The sequence below is a fragment of the Syngnathus acus genome, chromosome 1 (genome assembly GCF_901709675.1).
Source record: "Syngnathus acus chromosome 1, fSynAcu1.2, whole genome shotgun sequence".
NCBI lineage: Eukaryota > Metazoa > Chordata > Actinopteri > Syngnathiformes > Syngnathidae > Syngnathus > Syngnathus acus.
Window position 1 is genome coordinate 54,920 of NC_051087.1, and position 18,532 is coordinate 73,451.

General features: G+C 58.9%; 2 protein-coding genes across 5 annotated transcripts; both read right to left on the reverse strand.

The window, feature by feature from the left end:
• Positions 1-62: 62 nt before the first annotated feature.
• On the reverse strand, positions 63-5,063 carry rcor3 (REST corepressor 3). Its single transcript, XM_037246731.1, has 13 exons — positions 4,685-5,063; positions 4,529-4,585; positions 3,922-3,999; positions 3,753-3,805; positions 3,518-3,679; positions 3,310-3,434; positions 3,082-3,160; positions 2,767-2,991; positions 2,606-2,683; positions 2,481-2,538; positions 1,997-2,220; positions 936-1,352; positions 63-382 (listed from the first exon to the last, which is right to left on the reverse strand). The coding sequence occupies exons 1-12, from the start codon at positions 4,908-4,910 to the stop codon at positions 1,029-1,031; spliced, it is 1,689 nt and encodes a 562-aa protein (XP_037102626.1). The 5' UTR covers positions 4,911-5,063; the 3' UTR covers positions 63-382; positions 936-1,028.
• Positions 5,064-5,581: 518 nt separating this feature from the next.
• Positions 5,582-18,462, reverse strand: eml6 (EMAP like 6). Of its 4 annotated transcripts, XM_037246546.1 has the most exons (43): positions 17,719-17,958; positions 17,020-17,273; positions 16,731-16,890; positions 16,547-16,645; positions 16,393-16,461; positions 16,105-16,290; positions 15,655-15,790; positions 15,377-15,578; positions 14,971-15,108; positions 14,640-14,896; positions 14,351-14,560; positions 14,124-14,291; positions 13,945-14,051; positions 13,761-13,861; positions 13,346-13,532; positions 13,139-13,244; positions 12,966-13,059; positions 12,802-12,902; positions 12,489-12,691; positions 12,280-12,391; positions 12,085-12,212; positions 11,869-12,010; positions 11,649-11,801; positions 11,385-11,516; positions 11,225-11,313; positions 10,942-11,109; positions 10,680-10,881; positions 10,440-10,566; positions 10,287-10,365; positions 10,094-10,223; positions 9,895-9,993; positions 9,722-9,742; positions 9,270-9,443; positions 8,982-9,190; positions 8,743-8,900; positions 8,532-8,646; positions 8,202-8,390; positions 7,960-8,132; positions 7,307-7,469; positions 7,122-7,225; positions 6,893-7,046; positions 6,689-6,789; positions 5,582-6,360 (listed from the first exon to the last, which is right to left on the reverse strand). In XM_037246546.1, the coding sequence occupies exons 2-43, from the start codon at positions 17,214-17,216 to the stop codon at positions 6,336-6,338; spliced, it is 5,868 nt and encodes a 1,955-aa protein (XP_037102441.1). In that variant the 5' UTR covers positions 17,217-17,273; positions 17,719-17,958; the 3' UTR covers positions 5,582-6,335. The 4 variants fall into 4 exon arrangements, with proteins under 4 accessions (XP_037102441.1, XP_037102432.1, XP_037102450.1 ...); XM_037246537.1 differs by having other exon boundaries at positions 10,680-11,109; positions 17,719-17,959; XM_037246555.1 differs by lacking the exons at positions 9,722-9,742; positions 17,719-17,958 and having other exon boundaries at positions 17,020-17,216.
• Between the last annotated feature and the right edge of the window lie 70 nt (positions 18,463-18,532).

An 18,532-nucleotide genomic window follows, 5' to 3' on the forward strand; every position in this document is an offset into this window, starting at 1 on the left:
AACCCGGGGTCGCTTCCTCTCTGATGGAATAACATGAGGCAAAGGAGTTTTGGAGCCCAACGTGCCCATGACATGTTTTAATGTGAACTTTGTGTCCTTCTTTGGCAAGTGTCCGCCCATGGGCTCGACAAGCAATATGCAAACGCAACAAAAGCTCCAATTCAAACATGCTGAAGCAATCTTACTCAAAACACCGGGCGGCGCTGTCGAGCAACTGCTTGTCCAAACCAATTGCTGCCACAAGAACGCTCATGTCGACAAGCGCTGGCTTTTCTCCGGGTCCTCCCACATCCCAAAAACGATTGAGCGCTCTAAATTGCCTGGAGGCGCGGATGCTTATTGGTCTCTGGCAACCTGACAGCTGGGACAGGCTCGAGCATGCCCACGAGGACACAGGATGGATGGATGGATGGATGGATGTTCCATATAAAACATTATCCCCACCAAACATCTATATGTAGGTGGATATATATAAATAGACACACAGTTTCATGTATATACATAGATTTTATATATACACACACACATTTGTGTGTGTATATATATACATATACACACACACGTATGTATATATATATATATAAATACATATATACACACATATATATATACATATATATATACACACACATATATATATATACATATATATATACATATATATATATATATGTATATATATATACATATATATATATATACATATATATATATATATATAAATACATACGTATATATATATATATATATATATATATATATAAATACATACGTATATATATATATATATATATATAAACACACACATGTATATACACGCGCGCGCGCACACTTCTACTTGGATCCATATACACACGCTGGCACACGCTCATATAGCAGTCACTGTGAAGGGTGTTTGACAGCTCACTGTGCCGCCTTCAAGCGTCTTAGCTTACTCGAGTGTCACCAAGGCGTTTGGTCCCGCCCGAGTGTTCCGTTGTCAACATGCCGTTTGGGCGGGCAGGCGGATGGCCTCTCCTCGGCGCACGTTACTGGAGACACGACGACGAGGAGCCCGCGTCGGCCGAAGGCTGCGGAGGGGCGGCGGGGCCGGACGGGCGGGGGTTGAGACGAGGGGGCGGGGCGTTGGTGGGCCGGATGAGGGGCGGCGGCTGCTGCAAGGCGGGCCGGCTCTGCTGCGAGCTCGGGTGGGGCTGCTGCTGCAGGGGCGGCGGCTGGCGATGCAGGGATGGCGTGGCCGGCAGCGAGGGCCGCAGCAGGGGCGGCGGCTGGTGGTGGAGCGAGGAGGCGGGGCTCGGCGTCACGCCCGTCTGAGACGAAGCCACCGCCGGAGACGCCCCCGAAGCGGCGGCCTTGGAACAAAAAGGCAGATGGAGCTTCAAGCCTGGCTACTGTTGATTCTTTGGTTTTGTTTGTTTGCAAAGGTCTTATTTTGCTCGCTTTCGAAAAAGGACTTGAAAATTAGTGACAAAAAAAGTTGAAGTTAAAGTCCCAATGATCGTCACACACACATCTGGGTGTGGTCAAATTTGTCCTCTGCATTGAACCCATCCCCGTGTGATTTTAATCCATCCCCTGGGGGAGAGGGGAGCAGTGAGCAGCAGCGGTGCCGCGCTCAGGAATAAGTTGGTGATCTAACCCCCCAATTCCAACCCTTAATGCTGAGTGCCAAGCAGGGAGGCAATGGGTCCCATTTTTATAGTCTTTGGTATGACCCGGCCGGGGTTTGAACCCACAACCTTCCAGTCTCAGGGCGGACACTCTACCACTAGGCCACTGAGCTGGAAAGGGGATTTGGAAATGTGGAAGAAAAAAAAGAAAAAAAGCAGGCAGGGCTGGGCAATTGCTATTCTGAAGCGCCGGCGATCTGCACGTCCGCTTCGTCTCCCTGTCGCAACACGCCTGTCCCATCATAAGCAAGCATCATTTGAATCAGGTGCGTTGCAGCAGGGAGACTGAGCGAGCGAGTGCAAATCGGCCAGCCAATCCTATTCACCTCGTCGTCCTCCTCGTCGGTGCTCTTCCCGGAGGGCGTGGCGGACGTGTTCTTCAGCTCCTCCCCGGAGGCGCCGTCCCCTTGCTCCGCCTCCCACTCCTGAAGCACCTCCTCCAGATTGAAACGCCGCCGGTAGTTGACGAAAAAGTTCTTCACCTGCCCCAGCGTTTTGTTGCCGATGACGTCGGCGATGGCCTGAAAGTCTTTGCCATACTTCCGGACTCCTGAACGACATGAGTGACGACATCATCGAGAGAGTCAAGCGGCCCGTGGCGCGGACGTGACGCCGCACGCTCGCGCGTGTCCATGCAAAGTGCTCGCGGGGCCATTTGGGAGGCCAGCGTACGTGCGTGCGTGCGTGCGACTCTTGCAAAACGCGCGGGAGGAGGACAGAGTAGCCGCAGTGAAGGCAGCCCCCATTCAAAGCCATTCTAAAGCCAATTTGCCATGGTTGGACGGGCCAAGAACAAAGGCGAGGCGTCACCTTGAACGGCCAGCAGCTGCTCGTCGGTGGTCCAGCGAGCGTTCACCTTCTGAGCGCTCTGAAAGCATGGTCCACATTGTCAGAAAGGGTGGCTAAGGCTTGCGCCGGCGCCACCCTTGACCAACCTCGGGCAAGCGGAAGGCCTCGATTCCACGTTCCAAGACGTGCTTGAGTCCGCTGTTCAGCTGTTTGGCGTTTTGAACCTAAAACGGCAAGGCAGCCACCATTTGCCGAAAAGCAACGGCCGCTGGCGCAAAGCGGCTCCCGTTGAGTGGGCGCCTCCTACCTGCCTCTTGAGGGACACTAGCTCCATGTCCAGCTGGCGCAGGAGCGCGTTGGCGGCAGCGGCGCCGCAGGAGACGGCCACCACGTCGTCCTGGCTCAGGTACATGCCTTTGGGGGGGCGGCACCGCGAGCGCTGATGGTGGCGGTGCTGCAGCGTCTGGTGCTCCCGCCGGCCCGGGACCGACTTGGCGGTGGGCGCCGCGGGCGCGGTGAGCTCCGCCGGGTTCTACCGCCAAAGCGCCACCGCGGCTCAAAGTGGATCGAGAGCATGCGGAAGGTGCGCCGGGTTCGCTGGCTGGCTTGCCGTACATAGTACCTCTTTCTTGGCTTCCTTGTTGGGGTCGTAGTCGCTGTCGTTTGGCTCGGCGGCGTTGGCCTCCTCCATCTCCTCGTCACTGGGGCGACAACGGCAATTAGGAATCGGCCCCTCGCTACTTGTAGAAGGGCTCTCATCCGCCCACGGCGGCGTGTCGCCAGCGTTTGGTTCCCCAGGCGAGTGGGGCCAACAGGATTTTGTGAGCAGCAAAGCCCAGGACGCCGTTACCTGTCGCCTCGGTTGCTCCTGCTGGCCAGCTTCCTGGCTTGGCGGTCCATCAGACTGGTTCTGGAACGGGTTTTCTTCCACGAGTAGTAGTACTTGACCAGGCTGGAGATGGATTTATCTGGAAGCTAAGGTCAAAGCGTCCAATGGACAAGAGCCAGACGGGAGGCGTCTCCGCCGTGCCGGGCTTTCCGAGACGCTCGCCGCTTACCATCTGTTGGATGCGGTGAAAACTTTTGCCGTGAAAACTGAACGCTTGCTCAAAGAGAACTTTGTCCTCCACCGTCCACTCGTCGGGAAAAGGCGTAAAGTTGGGGAGGTCAGCCAAAGACTTGTCGATGTTGTGTTTGTGCCAGAAGAGCATCCCCAGGGCCTGGACGAGCGCACGCACACACACACTTGCGGTGCCTTCTGAAAAGCCAGTGCTTAGAAAGGCGCACGCCTACCTGCTCCACATTGTAGCCGTGCTTGTCTTTGGCCAGTGCGATGTACTCGTCCACTGTGGCGGAAGGAAGGAAGGAAGGAAGGAAGGAAGGAAGGAAGGAAGGAAGGAAGGAAGGAAGGAAGGGTTACTATGGCGACATGAGGACGGTCGGGCTCGATGCGATCACTCACGTTTGGCGTCTTCGATGTCATGATAAGGAGACCACACCAACATCCCGCCGCTGTCCCGCTCAGAGTATTTGCTGGAGCCTAAACGGAGCGTTTCATCGTCATTCCATCTCAACCACAGCTCCATGGCTATTTTGACAAGGGTCCAATCGTCTGGAGCCGCTCCACCAAGTACCACACAATAGCTGCCTATGCCGCTCGCGTCTGTTTGACAACTTTGACCAGCGGTGCCCCCCCATCCACAAACCGGGATAGATATCGGGCCGCACTCTACTGCTTGGAAAGCCTGCCCTGCCCTGCCTCCGCGGTGTTTTCACCTGTGCCGAGGACTCGCCCTTCGTCGTCCACGCCGTTTCTAAAAATGTCGCACACACACAAGTACACGCACACGGGCAGGCGGCCTCTGCGGTCGGTACCCATCCGGCAACAATCCGCACGTACCCCCGCAAGCCCTGGGGACGGACGGCTGCGAGGCGTCTCTTGCACTTTGGCGTTCCGTTTCGAAAGGCCAAGCGTGAGCAGCAGCTTGCTTTCCTGCCTGCCTGCCAGCACTCGACTACCACGTCCACAGTCACCAAACGAGTCGGGAATATCAAGGAAGCATGCTCACCGGCCTCGTAATCAGGAATGTTGGCCTGGTAATCGGCTCCGACCCGCATGCCAACATCTGCGGACAAGAAAAGCAAAAACAAAAGCCAAGTGTGACTGCACTGGAGCGAGCGTCCAAGCTAGCCGACTAGCTTGCCATGTATGTCGGGCGGCCCACCGTGCTCGTCGTCGCTGCCGCTTTCGTCCGTCAAGTGTCCGTTGGACGCGTTGGAAGGACTCTTGGTGCCGTTGGAGCGAGCCTTGCCCAAATACTCGGAGCCTTTGTCCATCATGCCCGGCATCCTGTCGCTGCTGTGCTCGACGGCCGCCGCCGAAGAGGCTCCAAAAAGCTTCGCCTGACGGGACCGACGTGCTCCTTGGGCGCTACGGGACGCCACCAGCATGGGAAGGGGACGCCGCCAGCATAGGAAGGGGACGATTTGATCCCGAGAGACACAAAATGTCCGCCACCGTCGCAAGCAGCCCGCGTAGTAGGTCGACTCGAGAGACTAACCGACGCGGCGGGCGGAGTTCCCACACGCCCCCCCCCCCCCCTCTCTGTAGTGAGGCCAGCCGCGAGCGGAAGATAGTAGATCCCTCCGCCAACCCGTCGGCGGATTTTGTTTTGTTTTTTGGGGGGCCGATTATCTATGTTCACGTGCAAGCTCCTCCATCGGCAAGCACCGTGCGAACCAGTCGGATCGATTGCAAAAATGTTCATCTTTTCATTGTTGCTTTTTTGGTACTGGCCGTAATGGGCTTCCATAGAGAAGCGATGCATCCCTCATACGCAAATCTGTGGGAATTCAAATATTTATGGTCCAGACAACAAGGGAACGGATTTTTATATGCGCAATTGCGTGAACACATATGCATCGTGCCTCCTGCCTTTGTTTGGTTTGTGGCTTTGTGATCGCAGAGGCTTTCGTTGAGCTTCCTATTGTCCTGCAGCGCCCCCCGAGGCGATTATTCGCAACTACAGGTGTCATTTGCCAGCTCCCCAAGTTGCCAAAAATGTAGCTCAAACATTTGTTCACTCATCACATTCTTTCATTTCAAAACTACGATTGAAAAATGTGTGTCATGAGTCCTTTTATTGAAAAAGTGCCATTCATTCCGTTTCTTTTTTTTTTTTCCTGCCCTCACTTTGTAAACTTTGTCAACATGAAACACTGACCGCCATCAAATCTCACAAACGAAAAGAGAACCGAGCGCATCTCATTGAGCTGCGTGGGCCATGCTCAAGCTTAGCGCATTCCTCCTTCCGCCGATGCTAAGCAGACGCGGGACTGATGGTAAATCGCGTTTGTTTGGCCAAAGAAAAGGCGGCTAACTTCAAGTTAGCCCCGAATGCACACAAACAGCAAGACTGAATACGCAACATGCCGTCCGCACACCACACTCGCACTAAGATACAACATTGTCAAGTCCCCTCCGTTAGCACCGGCCGGTCGGCGAGTGTGCTGCGTGTGATGTTAGCTTGCCTCGCTAACGTCCCTCAAGAGAGCCGACCACAGCAAATAAATAAGGAATGGGAGTTAGGATAGCGCACAGCCACGTGGGCTAACGTGCATAGCGCCCTGTTTTTTTGGTTTGCTTTTTCTTTCTACTGAAACAAAGGATACAAGCACACAAACACCACAAGGTCCAAAACAGGGTCCCCCCCAGCTGATGGCTCACGTTCACCTCTAGCGTCTTGTTCCCATGTGACAAAAAGCGTTTGCATCAAGTGTAGAAAAGGCCGACCGGCGTCAACTGGTGCGGAAGCCGAGCCGTCGCCCGGGTGGAAAGGCACGTCCCCGCCGCTCGTGGGCTCGGGATGCTGCCGACTATTGACATTTCCACACAAACAAACTGGAAGGAGAAAGAAAGTCATGTCACATTGCGTGTCTTGAATGGTGACAAGGTAGAAGCCCAAAGAAACAAACAAGGAGCCTATCTTCCCTCCTACTTTTCATTTTCAATTCAAGCAGCAATGCAAAAAGCCACGGTTTATTGTTTAGAGACCCCGTTCTACTTCAAATTGGTCCCAAGGGGAAAACTTTCAAGGCCATCGATGGGGGGGGGCGCCTCAGAGACAGCAGGCAGACCACCCGCGTCGTGTCCAAACGGGGCCCCGCAATAAATATTGGGCCACGCCCACTTTCAAAAACATAGCGTTGAAAAACACTTTGTTGGTCACCTGCAGTCGCTGCCGCCGGCGCTGATGACAAACTTGTCGTCGCAGGAGAAACGAACGTTGGTCACGTGAGCCGAGTGGCCCGAGTAGCGCTTGTGCTTGGCCTGCAAATGGAGACCCCGATTAGCCCACGGCGCCGAGCGCCCACAGCGCTCGCCCACGGCGCCGAGCGGCCACGGCGCTCGCCCACGGCGCCCGCCCACGTACGAATTTCTCCGAGCAGGGGAAGTCGAAGAGCTTGATGAGGCCAAAGTCGTCACCAGTAACCAAGTTGAGGCCGGCGCGGGACACGCACGCGCAGTTGACGTCGGCCTTGTCGGCGTTGCGAGGCCAAACGCCCAGAACCTCGTCGCCCAGGATGCTGCGCACAAACAGCCAGACGCCGCTTTCAGCCGGCGGGGGGGTGAAGGTTAGGCTTGGGGGTGTCCTCCCTCACCTGGTCCAAGTGGCCCAAGTGATCCTCTCGGTCAGGGAGGCGTCGGCGACCAGCTTGCCCGAAGGAACCTCGTGCACCTGCCGGGCGTAGGTACTGGTGGACACCTGTGAGCCAGCGGGAGCGGTCAGCCCAAGAGACGTCCGGCCCGGCCGGCGGAAGGCCTTCGGAGGAGCCGGCTCCCCCACCTGGATGCGCCGGCCGTCGGCCGAGAAGTCCATCTGGATGACGCCGCCCGGGATGTCCTTGCAGTAGCCCACGCGGTTGAGCGAGGAGCCCAGGGCCAGGTCGTAGAAGTCCACGGCACTCTCGGCGCACCCCACCGCCAGGAAACGGTTGTCTGGGCTAAATCTAGCGGGATGATAAAAATATTTACAAACAAAAAACAATAGCCAGTCACTCATTTTTCAAAAAACAAGCACAAAACTGTGGAAGCCTACGTCAACATTCTTGACAGACTCGACACGGATGCTGTTGGCTGCGTCTGATGGGCAGATGTTTTTCAGGCCAACTCGCCGGCCGGCCGCTCGAACCACGTCGTCATATGCTCGACCGACAATGACATCGTCGACGGCGGCATCGGACTTTACGTTCACCTCAGTTCATTGTTGAGTTTTTTTCAACCCCCCCCCCAAGACTTTTCCGTGATCAATTGTTGTTTATTTTGAAACGGGCCGATCGCCAGTGGACGGCGTGAAGCTGAATTGATGCCATGTGCTGACTTTTGGGTTTGCTTCTATTTTTCAAGTTTGTTTGCCAGGCTGGAGCGAGCGCAGCCGGTCGGCCGGCCGGCCAACTGGCCGGCCGGACGATCGGCGAGGGCTCGGTCGGCACGGCGTACCCGACGTCCTGGACAGCGGCGCTGCGGTCTCGCTTCTTCCCCCACACGATGAGTGAGTTGACCAGCAGGATGACGAACTCTCCGTTGTCCATGCCGATGGCAAGCATCTCTCCGTTGGGGCTGTACGCGGTGCACTTGGCGGGATGGCCCACGGTCACCTTGTTCAGGAGTTTCTAGGAGAACACCGAGGCCTTGGTCAAGCGAGGAGAAAGGAGGCAAAAGGGAGCGCTGGGCACGCGCACCTTATCGGCCAGGTCCCAAATGCGGACGGTTCCGTCGTCGCCGGCCGAGATGAAGACGTCTTTGAAAGGGTGCGCGTCCAGTCCCCAGATGCCGCCTCGAGTGTGTCCGTTGATCATGGTGTTGGAGGCGGCGTTCTTCTCGCCCACTTCGATGATCTCGCCGTCTTTGGTTCCCACCAGGATCTTCCCCTGGACCGGCACAAAACGGGTTTGTTTGATCCAATTTGAGACAAATGTAAAACATCAGAAGCCGTCCATCATTCAGGCTGCAGAGCGCAGCTTCCGTCGGTCGCATCATTTGACGCGTCGCCGAACATGATCTTTGGCTACCTTGCCTCTGCAGACGGAGCGGACGTTCTCCACAGCTTGGCCAGTCTCCAGCTGAAAGGCTCGGCACCGCTTCATCTCCTGGTCCCAAAGTTTGACGGCGCCACCCTCCTTGGTCCTGCCAAAACCAAACGAATTTGCTTTTGGCAGCGCCACCCGCTTCTTTTGGGTCCAAAAAAAGCAGGTGGTGCGGGCGGGCGGGCGGCGTACTCACGGACGTTCTTTTCCACCCGTGACGATGAGTCCGTCCCTCAGCGTGGTGTACATGCTGAAGACGGGCCCGCTGTGCGCCTTGGCCACCACCCGCACCAGGAAGTGCTCCCTCCACACGTACACGTCGCCGTTGATGGCGCCGGTGAAGGTCAGGTTGTTCTAGCGCGCGCGCGGCAGAGCTGCCTCAACACACGAGCCCTCGCCAGCCAGCACAGAGCCCAAAGGCGGACGGGAACTCACGGCTCCAAAGGCCACCGCCAACATGGTCTGCATGCGGCCGTCCTCCACGCCGCCCAGCACGCCTTTCTTGTACAAGAGCGAGCCGCCCGCCAGAGTCCAGAACTTGATGTGCTTGATGCCCACCGACACAAACTGGCTGTCCGAGTCCGGCCGGAACTCCACGGCAAAGATGCGCTCCGGGTGGCCCCCTTTGCTGGTCACCCTGGCACCTGCCGTCAAAAGGCACGTGGCACCAGGGGCCCGCGCAGCGAGCGCACCCAGCACCCGCCCGTCGCCCGCCTCACCCACCTTCCTGCCACCTCCACACGCTGATGACATGTTCGGGCTCCACCCCCACGGACAACAGCAGCTTCCCCGTAGCGCTGAAGTTGACGTAGCCCACACCTTTGGCGTGGGAGCAGCGCAGGATGGACAAGGTCTGCTTGGTCACGGCGTCCCACACGTGGATGGATGGAGCCAAACCTGCGGCCGGACAGCGCAGCGGTAAAGACGCCGTCGCGTTAAACGCTATGGCGGAAGGAAGGAAGGAAGGAAGGAAGGAAGGAAGGAAGGAAGGAAGGAAGGAAGGAAGGAAGGAAGGAAGGAAGGAAGGAAGGAAGCGGCCGCGGCCCAGCGTGCGACTCTCGGTGGACCCGCGTATACCCTTTTAGAGCTGATCTACCACACTGAGTCGGCGTCTCGCCTTGGACACAAACAACACGTGCGGCCGAAAGATGGACGGTGAGGTGAGCGGGGCTTACCTGGGAACTCTGCAATGTCACCTGATGGAGGGGTAGAGACAACATGGATGCAAAAAAAAAAACAACAACAATAAAAGAAAAAGCGGCACAAAGTGGCACATGGGGGCAAAAGCAGCCGGGTTCATGTGGCGGCGGGGCGATCTCCCGACCAGCCGACCGAGCGACTGACTCACCGATCTGCCCGGTGGCGATGACGTTTTGGTATTTGGGGTGCTGGTTGACGGTCAGGCACAGGATGTCGTCGGTGTGCTCCAGATAGAAACTCTGCGTCCCTGTGGGGAAAGCAAAAACAATGTCAAAAGCTGGCCCAATCTGCCATTTTCACAATATGGATGGACGCTTTAGTCAAAAACGAATCTCTGGACTACAAACCCGAGGACAGGTTCTGCACCACGGCCGCGGCCGCCGTGTGGAAGACGATGTCGGCGCCGTCGTTGAGGTAGTGCAGGTTGTTACGGCAGTCCGAGCCTCGGTAGCCAAAGACGTGATCCAGCCGGAGGTCCTAGGGAAGCAACCGGACCCGCAGTCAGAGCGGTCAGCCGGTCCACGCTGAGCCTTGACTCACCTCCACCGCCTTCCTCTTCTTGGACACCTGGTTCCTCATCAGCTTGTCGGGCAGCGGAGTGGCTCGACTCACCGGGGCTCTGCAAAGACCGGCAAGGGCTCCAGAAGTGCCTTTGAGCGAGCCGTGAGAAGCGCGCACGGCGGCGGCGGCTACCTCTCTTCCACGGCAGGTTCCTTGTACTGCAGGTGAGGTTTGGTCCCCGTCATCTTCCTGATGCCGGCCGAGTAGACCTTGGTCACGTAGTCCATGGCCCTCTCGCGAGCCACATCGCTGTCGTAGCCTGACCACACCACACCGCACCGCACGGCGGCGAGGTCGGACGAGAGCGAGAGAGCGAGCACCCCATCGGGCGCCCAGTCCCTTTCCAAAGAGTGAGGTGAATGTGGCTTTTACCTCCGTCTTCCTCTGCGTCGTCGTCGGACTCTTCACTGTCGGCCGCTTGGTTCTCCTTGTGACCCGGAGGCTCCCTGCTCCAAATCATGAGCGCCGTGTCGGCCCCGCCCACCGACAGCAGCAGCGCGTCGTCGTTGGACCAGCGGACGTTGGTCACGTTGATGCTGTGGCCTGCGTACTTCTTGAACTTGGAGAACTGACCCTGGGGGCAGAAAAGAGGCACCGAGGTCAAAGGAACGGCACCAGCGGGCAGGCGCCTCACCCCGCACGGGAAGCCGAAGAGCTTCAGGAAGCCAAAGTCGTCCCCGCTGGCCAGCACTTTCCCGTCTTTGCTGAGCGCCGCCGCATTGACGAAGCCGAACGCGGGCCAGATGCCCTCGCAGCTGGGACCCAGAACCGAAGTCCAGCTGGCCCACTCCAGCTTGGCAAGCTGCAAAGGCAGGCCGGCGGCGGAAGGGGACAAGGCTCAATGTGGAGAAAAGGCAGAACGCCAGCGCGCCACGCCACTTTGACACAGGCAGGCCAGCGAATAGCAAAGGACCCACCTCGGCCGCTTCGATGGTCTGCTGGCGTCCTCGAGGAGCCTCAAAGAAGAGCTGCTCTTTGGTTCCCGTGTTGACCCGCACAAGTTTTCCTGCAGCCAGTGGTCTACAGCTGAAGCGCTTGCGGCAGAGGCGGCAAAGGTGCGGGCGGCTTGAGCCAGACCTCTGGAGTCCCAGTCCAGGTGAGTGACGACGCTCGCGGCTCCTTTGCAGATGCCCACTCTCTTGCTGGTCAGCACATTGTAGATGTCCACAAAGGAATCGTGGGAAGCTACGGCCAGGTACTTGCCAGCGCCTGCGACAACGTGAGCCAAACCACGTGAACCAAACCACGTGAGCCAAACCACGTGAGCCAAACCACGCGAGCCAAACGACATGACCGGCGGGCGGCCGGCCAGTGCCGCTCACCGCGCTGGCCTTCAACTACCTGGGGCGAAGCGGATGTCGGAGATGAGCTCCCTGCGGTGGTGGAAGCTCACCATGTCTTCCAGCGTGTCGGCATTGACCACCAGGAAGCTACCGTCGTTCAGGCCCACCGCCAGAGCTTTGCCGTCGGGAGAGAAGGCGCAGCAGCGCCCGCCTTTGTGACGCACAAACACCGAATGAGAGAGAGCAACCGGAGCGGCAAAGGCGGGACTCGGGCGGACCTTTCTTCAGCTTGCGCACGGCCACCATTCGGTGATTGGCCGACAGTTCCCACATCCTCAGAGTTTTGTCATCGCTGACAGTGGCGCAGATGGGCAGCAGCGGATGGGCGGCCAAACCCCACACCTCGCCCTCCATGTGACCCTGAAGGCGACCAAGAGACGGTGACGCCCAGGCCTGGACGTCTCCAGGGGTTCCAGTCTTAAGCGCTGGCTGACCTGGACCAGCAGGGTCATGGGCCCGCTCTTGTCAATCTCCAGAATCTCTCCGTTCTTGGTGCCGACGAGAATGTGGCCGTGACCCAGCGCGATGGCTCGGATGGACGGGTTGTCTTCCAGCAGCAGTCCTGGAGAGGAGAGGAAAGGCTCGTTAGGGTGCACCGCTCGGCGCCACTCGCCGACCACCTTTGCCACCTTTGGACGAGGGGGACAGAAGCGCCCTCTTGATGGCGTAGGTCTTCAGACATCTTTCAAAGGCGTCGTCCCACAGTTCCACCACACCGTCCTTGCCGCCTGTCACGAAACCCTGGCCAGGCCCGGCCAGCCCAGAAGCACCGCAATCAGGCCAGACGTACCAAAGCACGTACGGTCGAAATGCGGCGGCGGCGGCAGCCGGACCAGACCTTATCCAGGGAACACATGGCGAAGACGGGCCCGTCGTGGGCCTTGACCGTCTTGAGCAGCGTGGTTTCCCGCCAAACGTAAACGTCACCGTTGGTGGCCCCTGAGTACAGCGAGTCTTCGGAGCGGCCGTAACACGCCGTCATCATGGTCTCCTGCTTGCCGAGGTTGCCGAAGATTCCGCGCTTGAACGTCAGACCGCCGCCTGGTCGGCGGGGAAGAAAACAAAGCGGCAAACAAAGGTCAACGCGGCGTCCACCCTCCACCTTTGTTTGCTGCTCGGCGTCCACGTTTTCTTCCCGCTGAAGTGCCTGCCTGAGTGTTGCCAGAACTTGATGTGCTTGGTCCCCAGCGTGACCAGCTTGTCCGCCCGGAAGGGGTTGCTCTTTACCACAAACACTTTGTCCTTGTGACCTCTGGGAGAAAAGCAGAGCGAGTCAAGGGCAAGGCCGGCCAGCTGGGCTCACTCAGGCGTCCACCTGCTTTTGGCCAGTCGCTCGCCCTTCTTCCAGTCCCAGATGACCACCGAGTGGAAATGGTCCATTCCGACGGAAACCAAAGCCTTGCCGTCGGCTGCGAGCGCAAAGCGTCGAGATCACGCCAGGAACTCCGGGGAGGGAGGAGGGAGGGAGGAAAGGCGCCACTTACTTACCGCTAAAGTCCAGCGCGCATACGCCAGCGCTGTGGTGACCTCGGAGAAGCGACAGACATTTCAGAGTGGCCACGTCCCACACGTGCATGGCCGGGTCTCGGCCCACCTGGTGGGGGGGGGGGTGGGGGCTGTTAGGGTTTCTGGGCCAGGCCGGGCCAGGCCGGGCTGGGCCAGGCCGGGCTGGGCCAGGCCGGGCCGGCGGCATACCTGCGCGCTGGCGGCGACGTCTTTGACGGGGTGCACGGCCAGGCTGAGGATGTCGTCGTCGTGGCCCCGATAGAAACGCTGAGTGTGCTGCAGCCGGTTGTAGACCACGGCCACGGCGGCCACGTGGTACAGCACCTCGCCCGTTTGACTGTAGAACAGGTTGTTACGGCAGTCGAAGCCCCGGTACCTGCATCGAGGCGGTGGGGCGTCAGACAACTTTGAATAGAAGAAGGGCGAGCGGGCCGCCCAGCTGGCCAGCCAGCCATCCGGCCGCCACGCCCAAATATTTGCTCATCGGCCACCACGGGTGAAGGCGGGTGGTCTCGCAAGATTTGGACTTTGAGCCGCGTGGGGCTTGGCGGCGGTTCTGGCAAGGCGGCCGACGCCACCAAAAGTGTGAAAAGTGCAATTTCACCCGTGGACAAACTGCAGACAAAGCGCCTCCTCCGGAGCTTTCTGCCTCTTCAGCGAACCAATCAGCTTCCCGCGCAGCTGGGGCAGATCATCCTTGTAAACCTGCCCACGCGCAGAGGGTTAGGGTTGTTGGGTTAGGGTTGGGCTCGGCCCTGGCTTGCTTGCGCGCTCGCTCACTCGCTCACCTGCCGTTCGTAGCTGCGCTGAGATTCCTGCTCCACGTCCGAGTCGATCTCGGGCACGTCGGACACGTCCGAGTCCGAGTCGCCGCTGTTGGAGTCGGCGTAGCCTTCTGAGGAGGCACGGGACACAGGAACGTGTCTCCGGATGGCCGGCCGTGTGGCTTGCGTTTGGGTGAGCTCACCTTGGAGGAGGGGCTCCAGGGCGCCGTTCATGATGCCCTCGGGCAGGAAGCGCCACTGGAAGACGGCGTGGTCGGCCCCCCCGGTGCTGAGCACCCACTGCAGGTCGCTGGACCAGCGCACGTTGGTGACGTGGGCCGAGTGGCCCACATACTTTTTGAATTTGGCGCCTGCGGAAGGGACGGAAGGGCTCAGAGACGGCGGGCTCGGCGGGCTCGGCGGCTCGGACCTTTCTTGTGGCATGGGAAGCGGAAGAGTTTGACCAGGCCCAGGTCATCGCCGGCTGCCAGCACGGCGCCGCTGTAGTTGGCGTCCACCGAGTTGACGCTGGTCACGTTGGAGTATTTGGGCCAGATGCCGTTGACCTCTGGGCCCAGCACGCCGGTCCAGGTCATCCAGTGGACTCCCTTGGCCTCCTCCTCGGACACCGGCTTTCCTACTGTAGACCGGGTGAAAGGTCCGCGTTCAGAAAAAAGAGCCAGTCGGTTAACACCGTTCGGGCTGCGTCCGAGCTTTACCCGGCGTCCGGTAAAAGAGGCGCTCCCCGGCGCCGTCGTTGGTTTGCAGGAAGCGCGAGTCGACCGACCAGTCCAGGTGCGTGATGAACGAGGTGGAGCGGGCGCACTCGCCCACTTTTTTAAAGCGCTGCGCCACGGCGTAGATGTCCACCACGCCGTCGTTGGAGCCCGCCGCTAAGAAGGAGCCGTCCGGAGAGAACTTGAGCTCGTGTATCACCTCCTTGCGGTCCTTAATGTGCACCACCTCCGTCATGTCCCTGAGCACCCGAGTTCCGGTCATCCACACCTGCTGCTGGCGCTGGCGGCGCACGGGGCCGGCCGGTCGGCTCACCTGACTCGCAGGACGGTGAAGGAGCCGTCCTTCATGCCGAGAGCCAGCTGGGAGCCGTCGTTGTTGAAAGAGACGCTGCGCACCGACTCCTCCATGTTGCAGCGGGCCAGCAGCGTGTGGTCGGGAAGGCTCCACAGCCTGCGCGCAATTAGAAAGCATTCAGCCATTTGAGTCAATAGAAAAGGAAAGAAATACGCTTGAGAGCCACATCATCGTTGTCACCCGACAAGGAGAAAAGGGAACTCATTTTCCAGTGCCAACGAGGGCACAGAAAATAGAGGAACCTTAGCGAGTGGCAACGCAAGATGGCCGCCAGCCAGCCAGTCAGCCAGCCAGGCAGGCAGGCAGGCAGGCAGGCAGGCAGGCAGGCAGGCGGAAAGCCAAACGCAAAAGCGTGCTTGCTCACCTCACGGATCGGTCGTCGCTGCCGGTGACGGCGAGGGGTTGCTTGGGGTGGAGGTCCAGCCCCCACAGCTCACCCTCGCTGTGGCCCTGCATCAGCAGCAGCGGTTTGTCCCTGTCGCGGACCATGACCTCGAAGATCTCGCTGTCCTGCGTCCCGGCCAGAATGCGCTCGGCCTTCCAGCACACACTGCGAATGGACAGACCTGAAAGCACAGACGGCACCGTGATGCAGCAGTGCCGCCGCCACGCAGCAGTGCCGCCAGCGCCGCCGCCTCCCACCTTTGTAGCCCTGCTCGGCTTCCCGCAGGTCGATTTTGGTGATGGGCTTGAAGTCGACGTCCCAAAGGCGCACGCAACCGTCCCGTCCGCCCGTGGCAAAACCTTCCTCGCTGGCGTGCATGCTGAAGATTCCTGCCTGGAAGGCGTGGTCAGCTCGGCCGCGTAAACGGCCCGCCAGCCCAGCCACTCGCCCAGCCACTCGCCCAGCCACTCGCCCAGCCACTCGCCCAGCCACTCGCCCAGCCACTCGCCCAGCCACTCGCCCAGCCACTCGCCCAGCCACTCGCCCAGCCACCCGCCCAGCCACCCGCCCAGCCACCCGCCCAGCCACCCGCCCAGCCACCCGCCCAGCCACCCGCCCAGCCACCCGCCCAGCCACCCGCCCAGCCACCCGCCCAGCCACCCGCCCAGCCACCCGCCCAGCCACTCGCCCGCCCTCTGCCTACGTACAGCGTGCGCCGCCTGCACGGTCCGGACCAGCGCCGCTCCCCTCCACACGTACACGTCTCCGTTGAGCGCTCCCGAGTAGGTGGTCTGCTCCTTGGCGGTGGCCACGCACAAAATGGTCTGCAGGTCGCCCGTCTTGCCAAAGATCCCGCGTTTGGGGGTCAGGGCATTGCCGCACAGAGTCCAGAACTGAAGAGCGGACGCTGACGTTAAAGCGTCGGCAGGTTCCGCAAACACCCGATACGTCCCGAATCGGAATGGAGTCAAATTGCTGCTTTCGCTTCCGTTCACCTTGATGTGTTTGACGCCGCAGCTGACCAGTCGCGTCGAGAGCTGCGGGTCCCAGGCCACGTCGAAGATCTGCAGGAAGTCGAGCGCAGGTCAACAGAGCCGGAGGCCGGGCGGGCGGCCGGGCGACCGGACGGACGGGTGGCCAGACTCGTACTCTGTCCGAGTGTCCGCTGGCCGAGGCGAGGACGCGTCCTCTTCTCCAGTCCCACACGCACACCGTGTTCTTGGCGTCCAGACCCACCGAGGCCAGGCGCTGCGGTGACACGGCACGTCAAGCCTGTGTGTGTGTGTGTGTGTGTGTGTGTGTATGAGGGTGGGGGGCACGTTTGTGGCCTCACCTGTCCGTCGGCGTCGAAAGCCAAACAGGCCACGCCGTGGGTGTGCGCGTCGCGCAGGATGGAGACGGTCTGCATGGCGTAGGTGTCCCACACGCACACGTACGGCTCCTTGCCCACCTGACCCGTGGCCACCTGCACTTTGTCGGGATGCAGCGCCAGGCTGCCCGCCGCGCAAACACAAAATCATGCGTGAACAACACACATCTTTGTCCTTTTCAGCCCTTTGCGTCCATGTGGTCCGTCACCAAACAATCTGCACGCATCAACGAGCACCACTTTGACGGCTGACCTGATGATGTCGTCGTCGTGTCCCAAGTAGAACTTCTGGGTGTGCTCTCGGGCATTGTAGACCACGCCCACCCCGGCCACAAAGTAGACCAGCTCCTTGCCGGCCGTGTAGAAGAGGTTGTTGCGGCACTGGTGGCCGCGGTAGCCGTGGATCCACTCCAGCCTTAGCTGGCAGCGCGGCGCCGTCTTGTCCGCCATCGCAAAGGCTCACGGGCGCCTTCTCGCCACCGCGCCTGCCATGACTTCCTGTCAAGACTTTGACAAGAAGACGAACGGCTAAATTGCGCTGACAGACATCTGAAACAAGCGTCATCACACGGCGATTGATGGTGCCTTTTGCTTGAACATTTTCAACATCCATCCATTGAGGAATCAAGCGTCACTCACATTAGTCAACAACAAATTTCCAGTTCCCAGACCTTTTGAACATGACATTTGGGTTTTAGTGTCTGTCAATACCCTCGCTCGCTGGCTCGCAGTGAGGAGCACACGCGAGACCGAGACCGGGCGAGGGTTACGCCTACACACAATTGGAGCTTCTTGTACCCACTCAAATGGCGCCTTTATTTTATTTGGGTTTGTTTGTTTGCTTGCTGTTTGTTTTGTTCGCAGATTTGAATCAAGCCCGCGTGTGTGGGAACCTCGGGTCGACAGTTTAGCTCGTTAAAATGTCACGATCAAGGGGAAATAATCCTTGCACCTGCTGCCCTGTGGTCTCTGACGTCATCAGCATCTTCACATTCTGCCTAAAGGAAGACGACAGCGGTCCAGAGCGGCCATCCCTCCGTCGGTCCGTCCGTCCGTCCGTCCGGCGTCTCCGTTCCAGAACCTCGGGTCAGAATCACAGCCGAGAACTGAAGGAATTGAAGGAGGCAAGCAAGGACGATGGAAGGCGGATCACTGAGCCCGCCGACCGCGCGCGGGGAAAAGGGAAGATTAATACCTCCAGATCCGGGCAGCGCCCTTCAAAATAAAACGAATCCTGCCAAAATGGCAAATTCAGTATCCATGCAACGAAACATAACAAAGCAAAAAGAAGAGGGCCCGTTTCCAATCTCTTGATGAATCTTGCACTCCACACAAAGTTGCTTTCAACACGGTGAGCGGTCTCAACGAAATGCTTTTATGCTGAAGCGTGGCCATCATCTACGACTATGTTCTCCCTCCCTCCCTGTGTCCAAATTCACAGGCTGCGTCCTCCGAAGGCCGGTCGGAAGGATACATGACGTCTTTTTCGGAGCTCCCGACATCAGGTCACGTGACACACGACTTTGAAACCGGCATTCGTTTCCAGGGCCTGTTTCTTATCATTACTTTTTAAAACATAGTAGGTACTCAGAACATGTAAGCACAACTGCCGGTAGGTGTCAAACATAGAGCTGAAAAGAGAGGCTAAATGAAGGTGACATTTTCAATGCCTAAATCGACGGCCCGTCTGTCTCCATAGAAACCAGGGCAGATTCAACGCCTGGTAGCGTGAATGTCGACACCGGCGGTGCGGTCTGGTCGCGCCG

What these genes read in the sequence shown, in the direction of transcription:
- eml6 (XM_037246537.1), bottom strand. Translation starts at nt 17,216, where the DNA reads ATGGCGGACAAGACGGCGCCGCGCTGCCAGCTAAGGCTGGAGTGGATC. An exon ending in CCTGGACTGGGACTCCAGAG is followed by an intron (nt 11,314 to 11,384) that starts GTCTGGCTCAAG and finishes CACTGGCTGCAG; the next exon opens with GAAAACTTGTGCGGGTCAAC. An exon ending in TGACATTGCAGAGTTCCCAG is followed by an intron (nt 9,444 to 9,721) that starts GTAAGCCCCGCT and finishes GTCCGGCCGCAG; the next exon opens with GTTTGGCTCCATCCATCCAC.
- rcor3 (XM_037246731.1), bottom strand. Translation starts at nt 4,910, where the DNA reads ATGCTGGTGGCGTCCCGTAGCGCCCAAGGAGCACGTCGGTCCCGTCAG. An exon ending in AGGAGCAACCGAGGCGACAG is followed by an intron (nt 3,161 to 3,309) that starts GTAACGGCGTCC and finishes TTGTCGCCCCAG; the next exon opens with TGACGAGGAGATGGAGGAGG. An exon ending in GCAGCTGCTGGCCGTTCAAG is followed by an intron (nt 2,221 to 2,480) that starts GTGACGCCTCGC and finishes CATGTCGTTCAG; the next exon opens with GAGTCCGGAAGTATGGCAAA.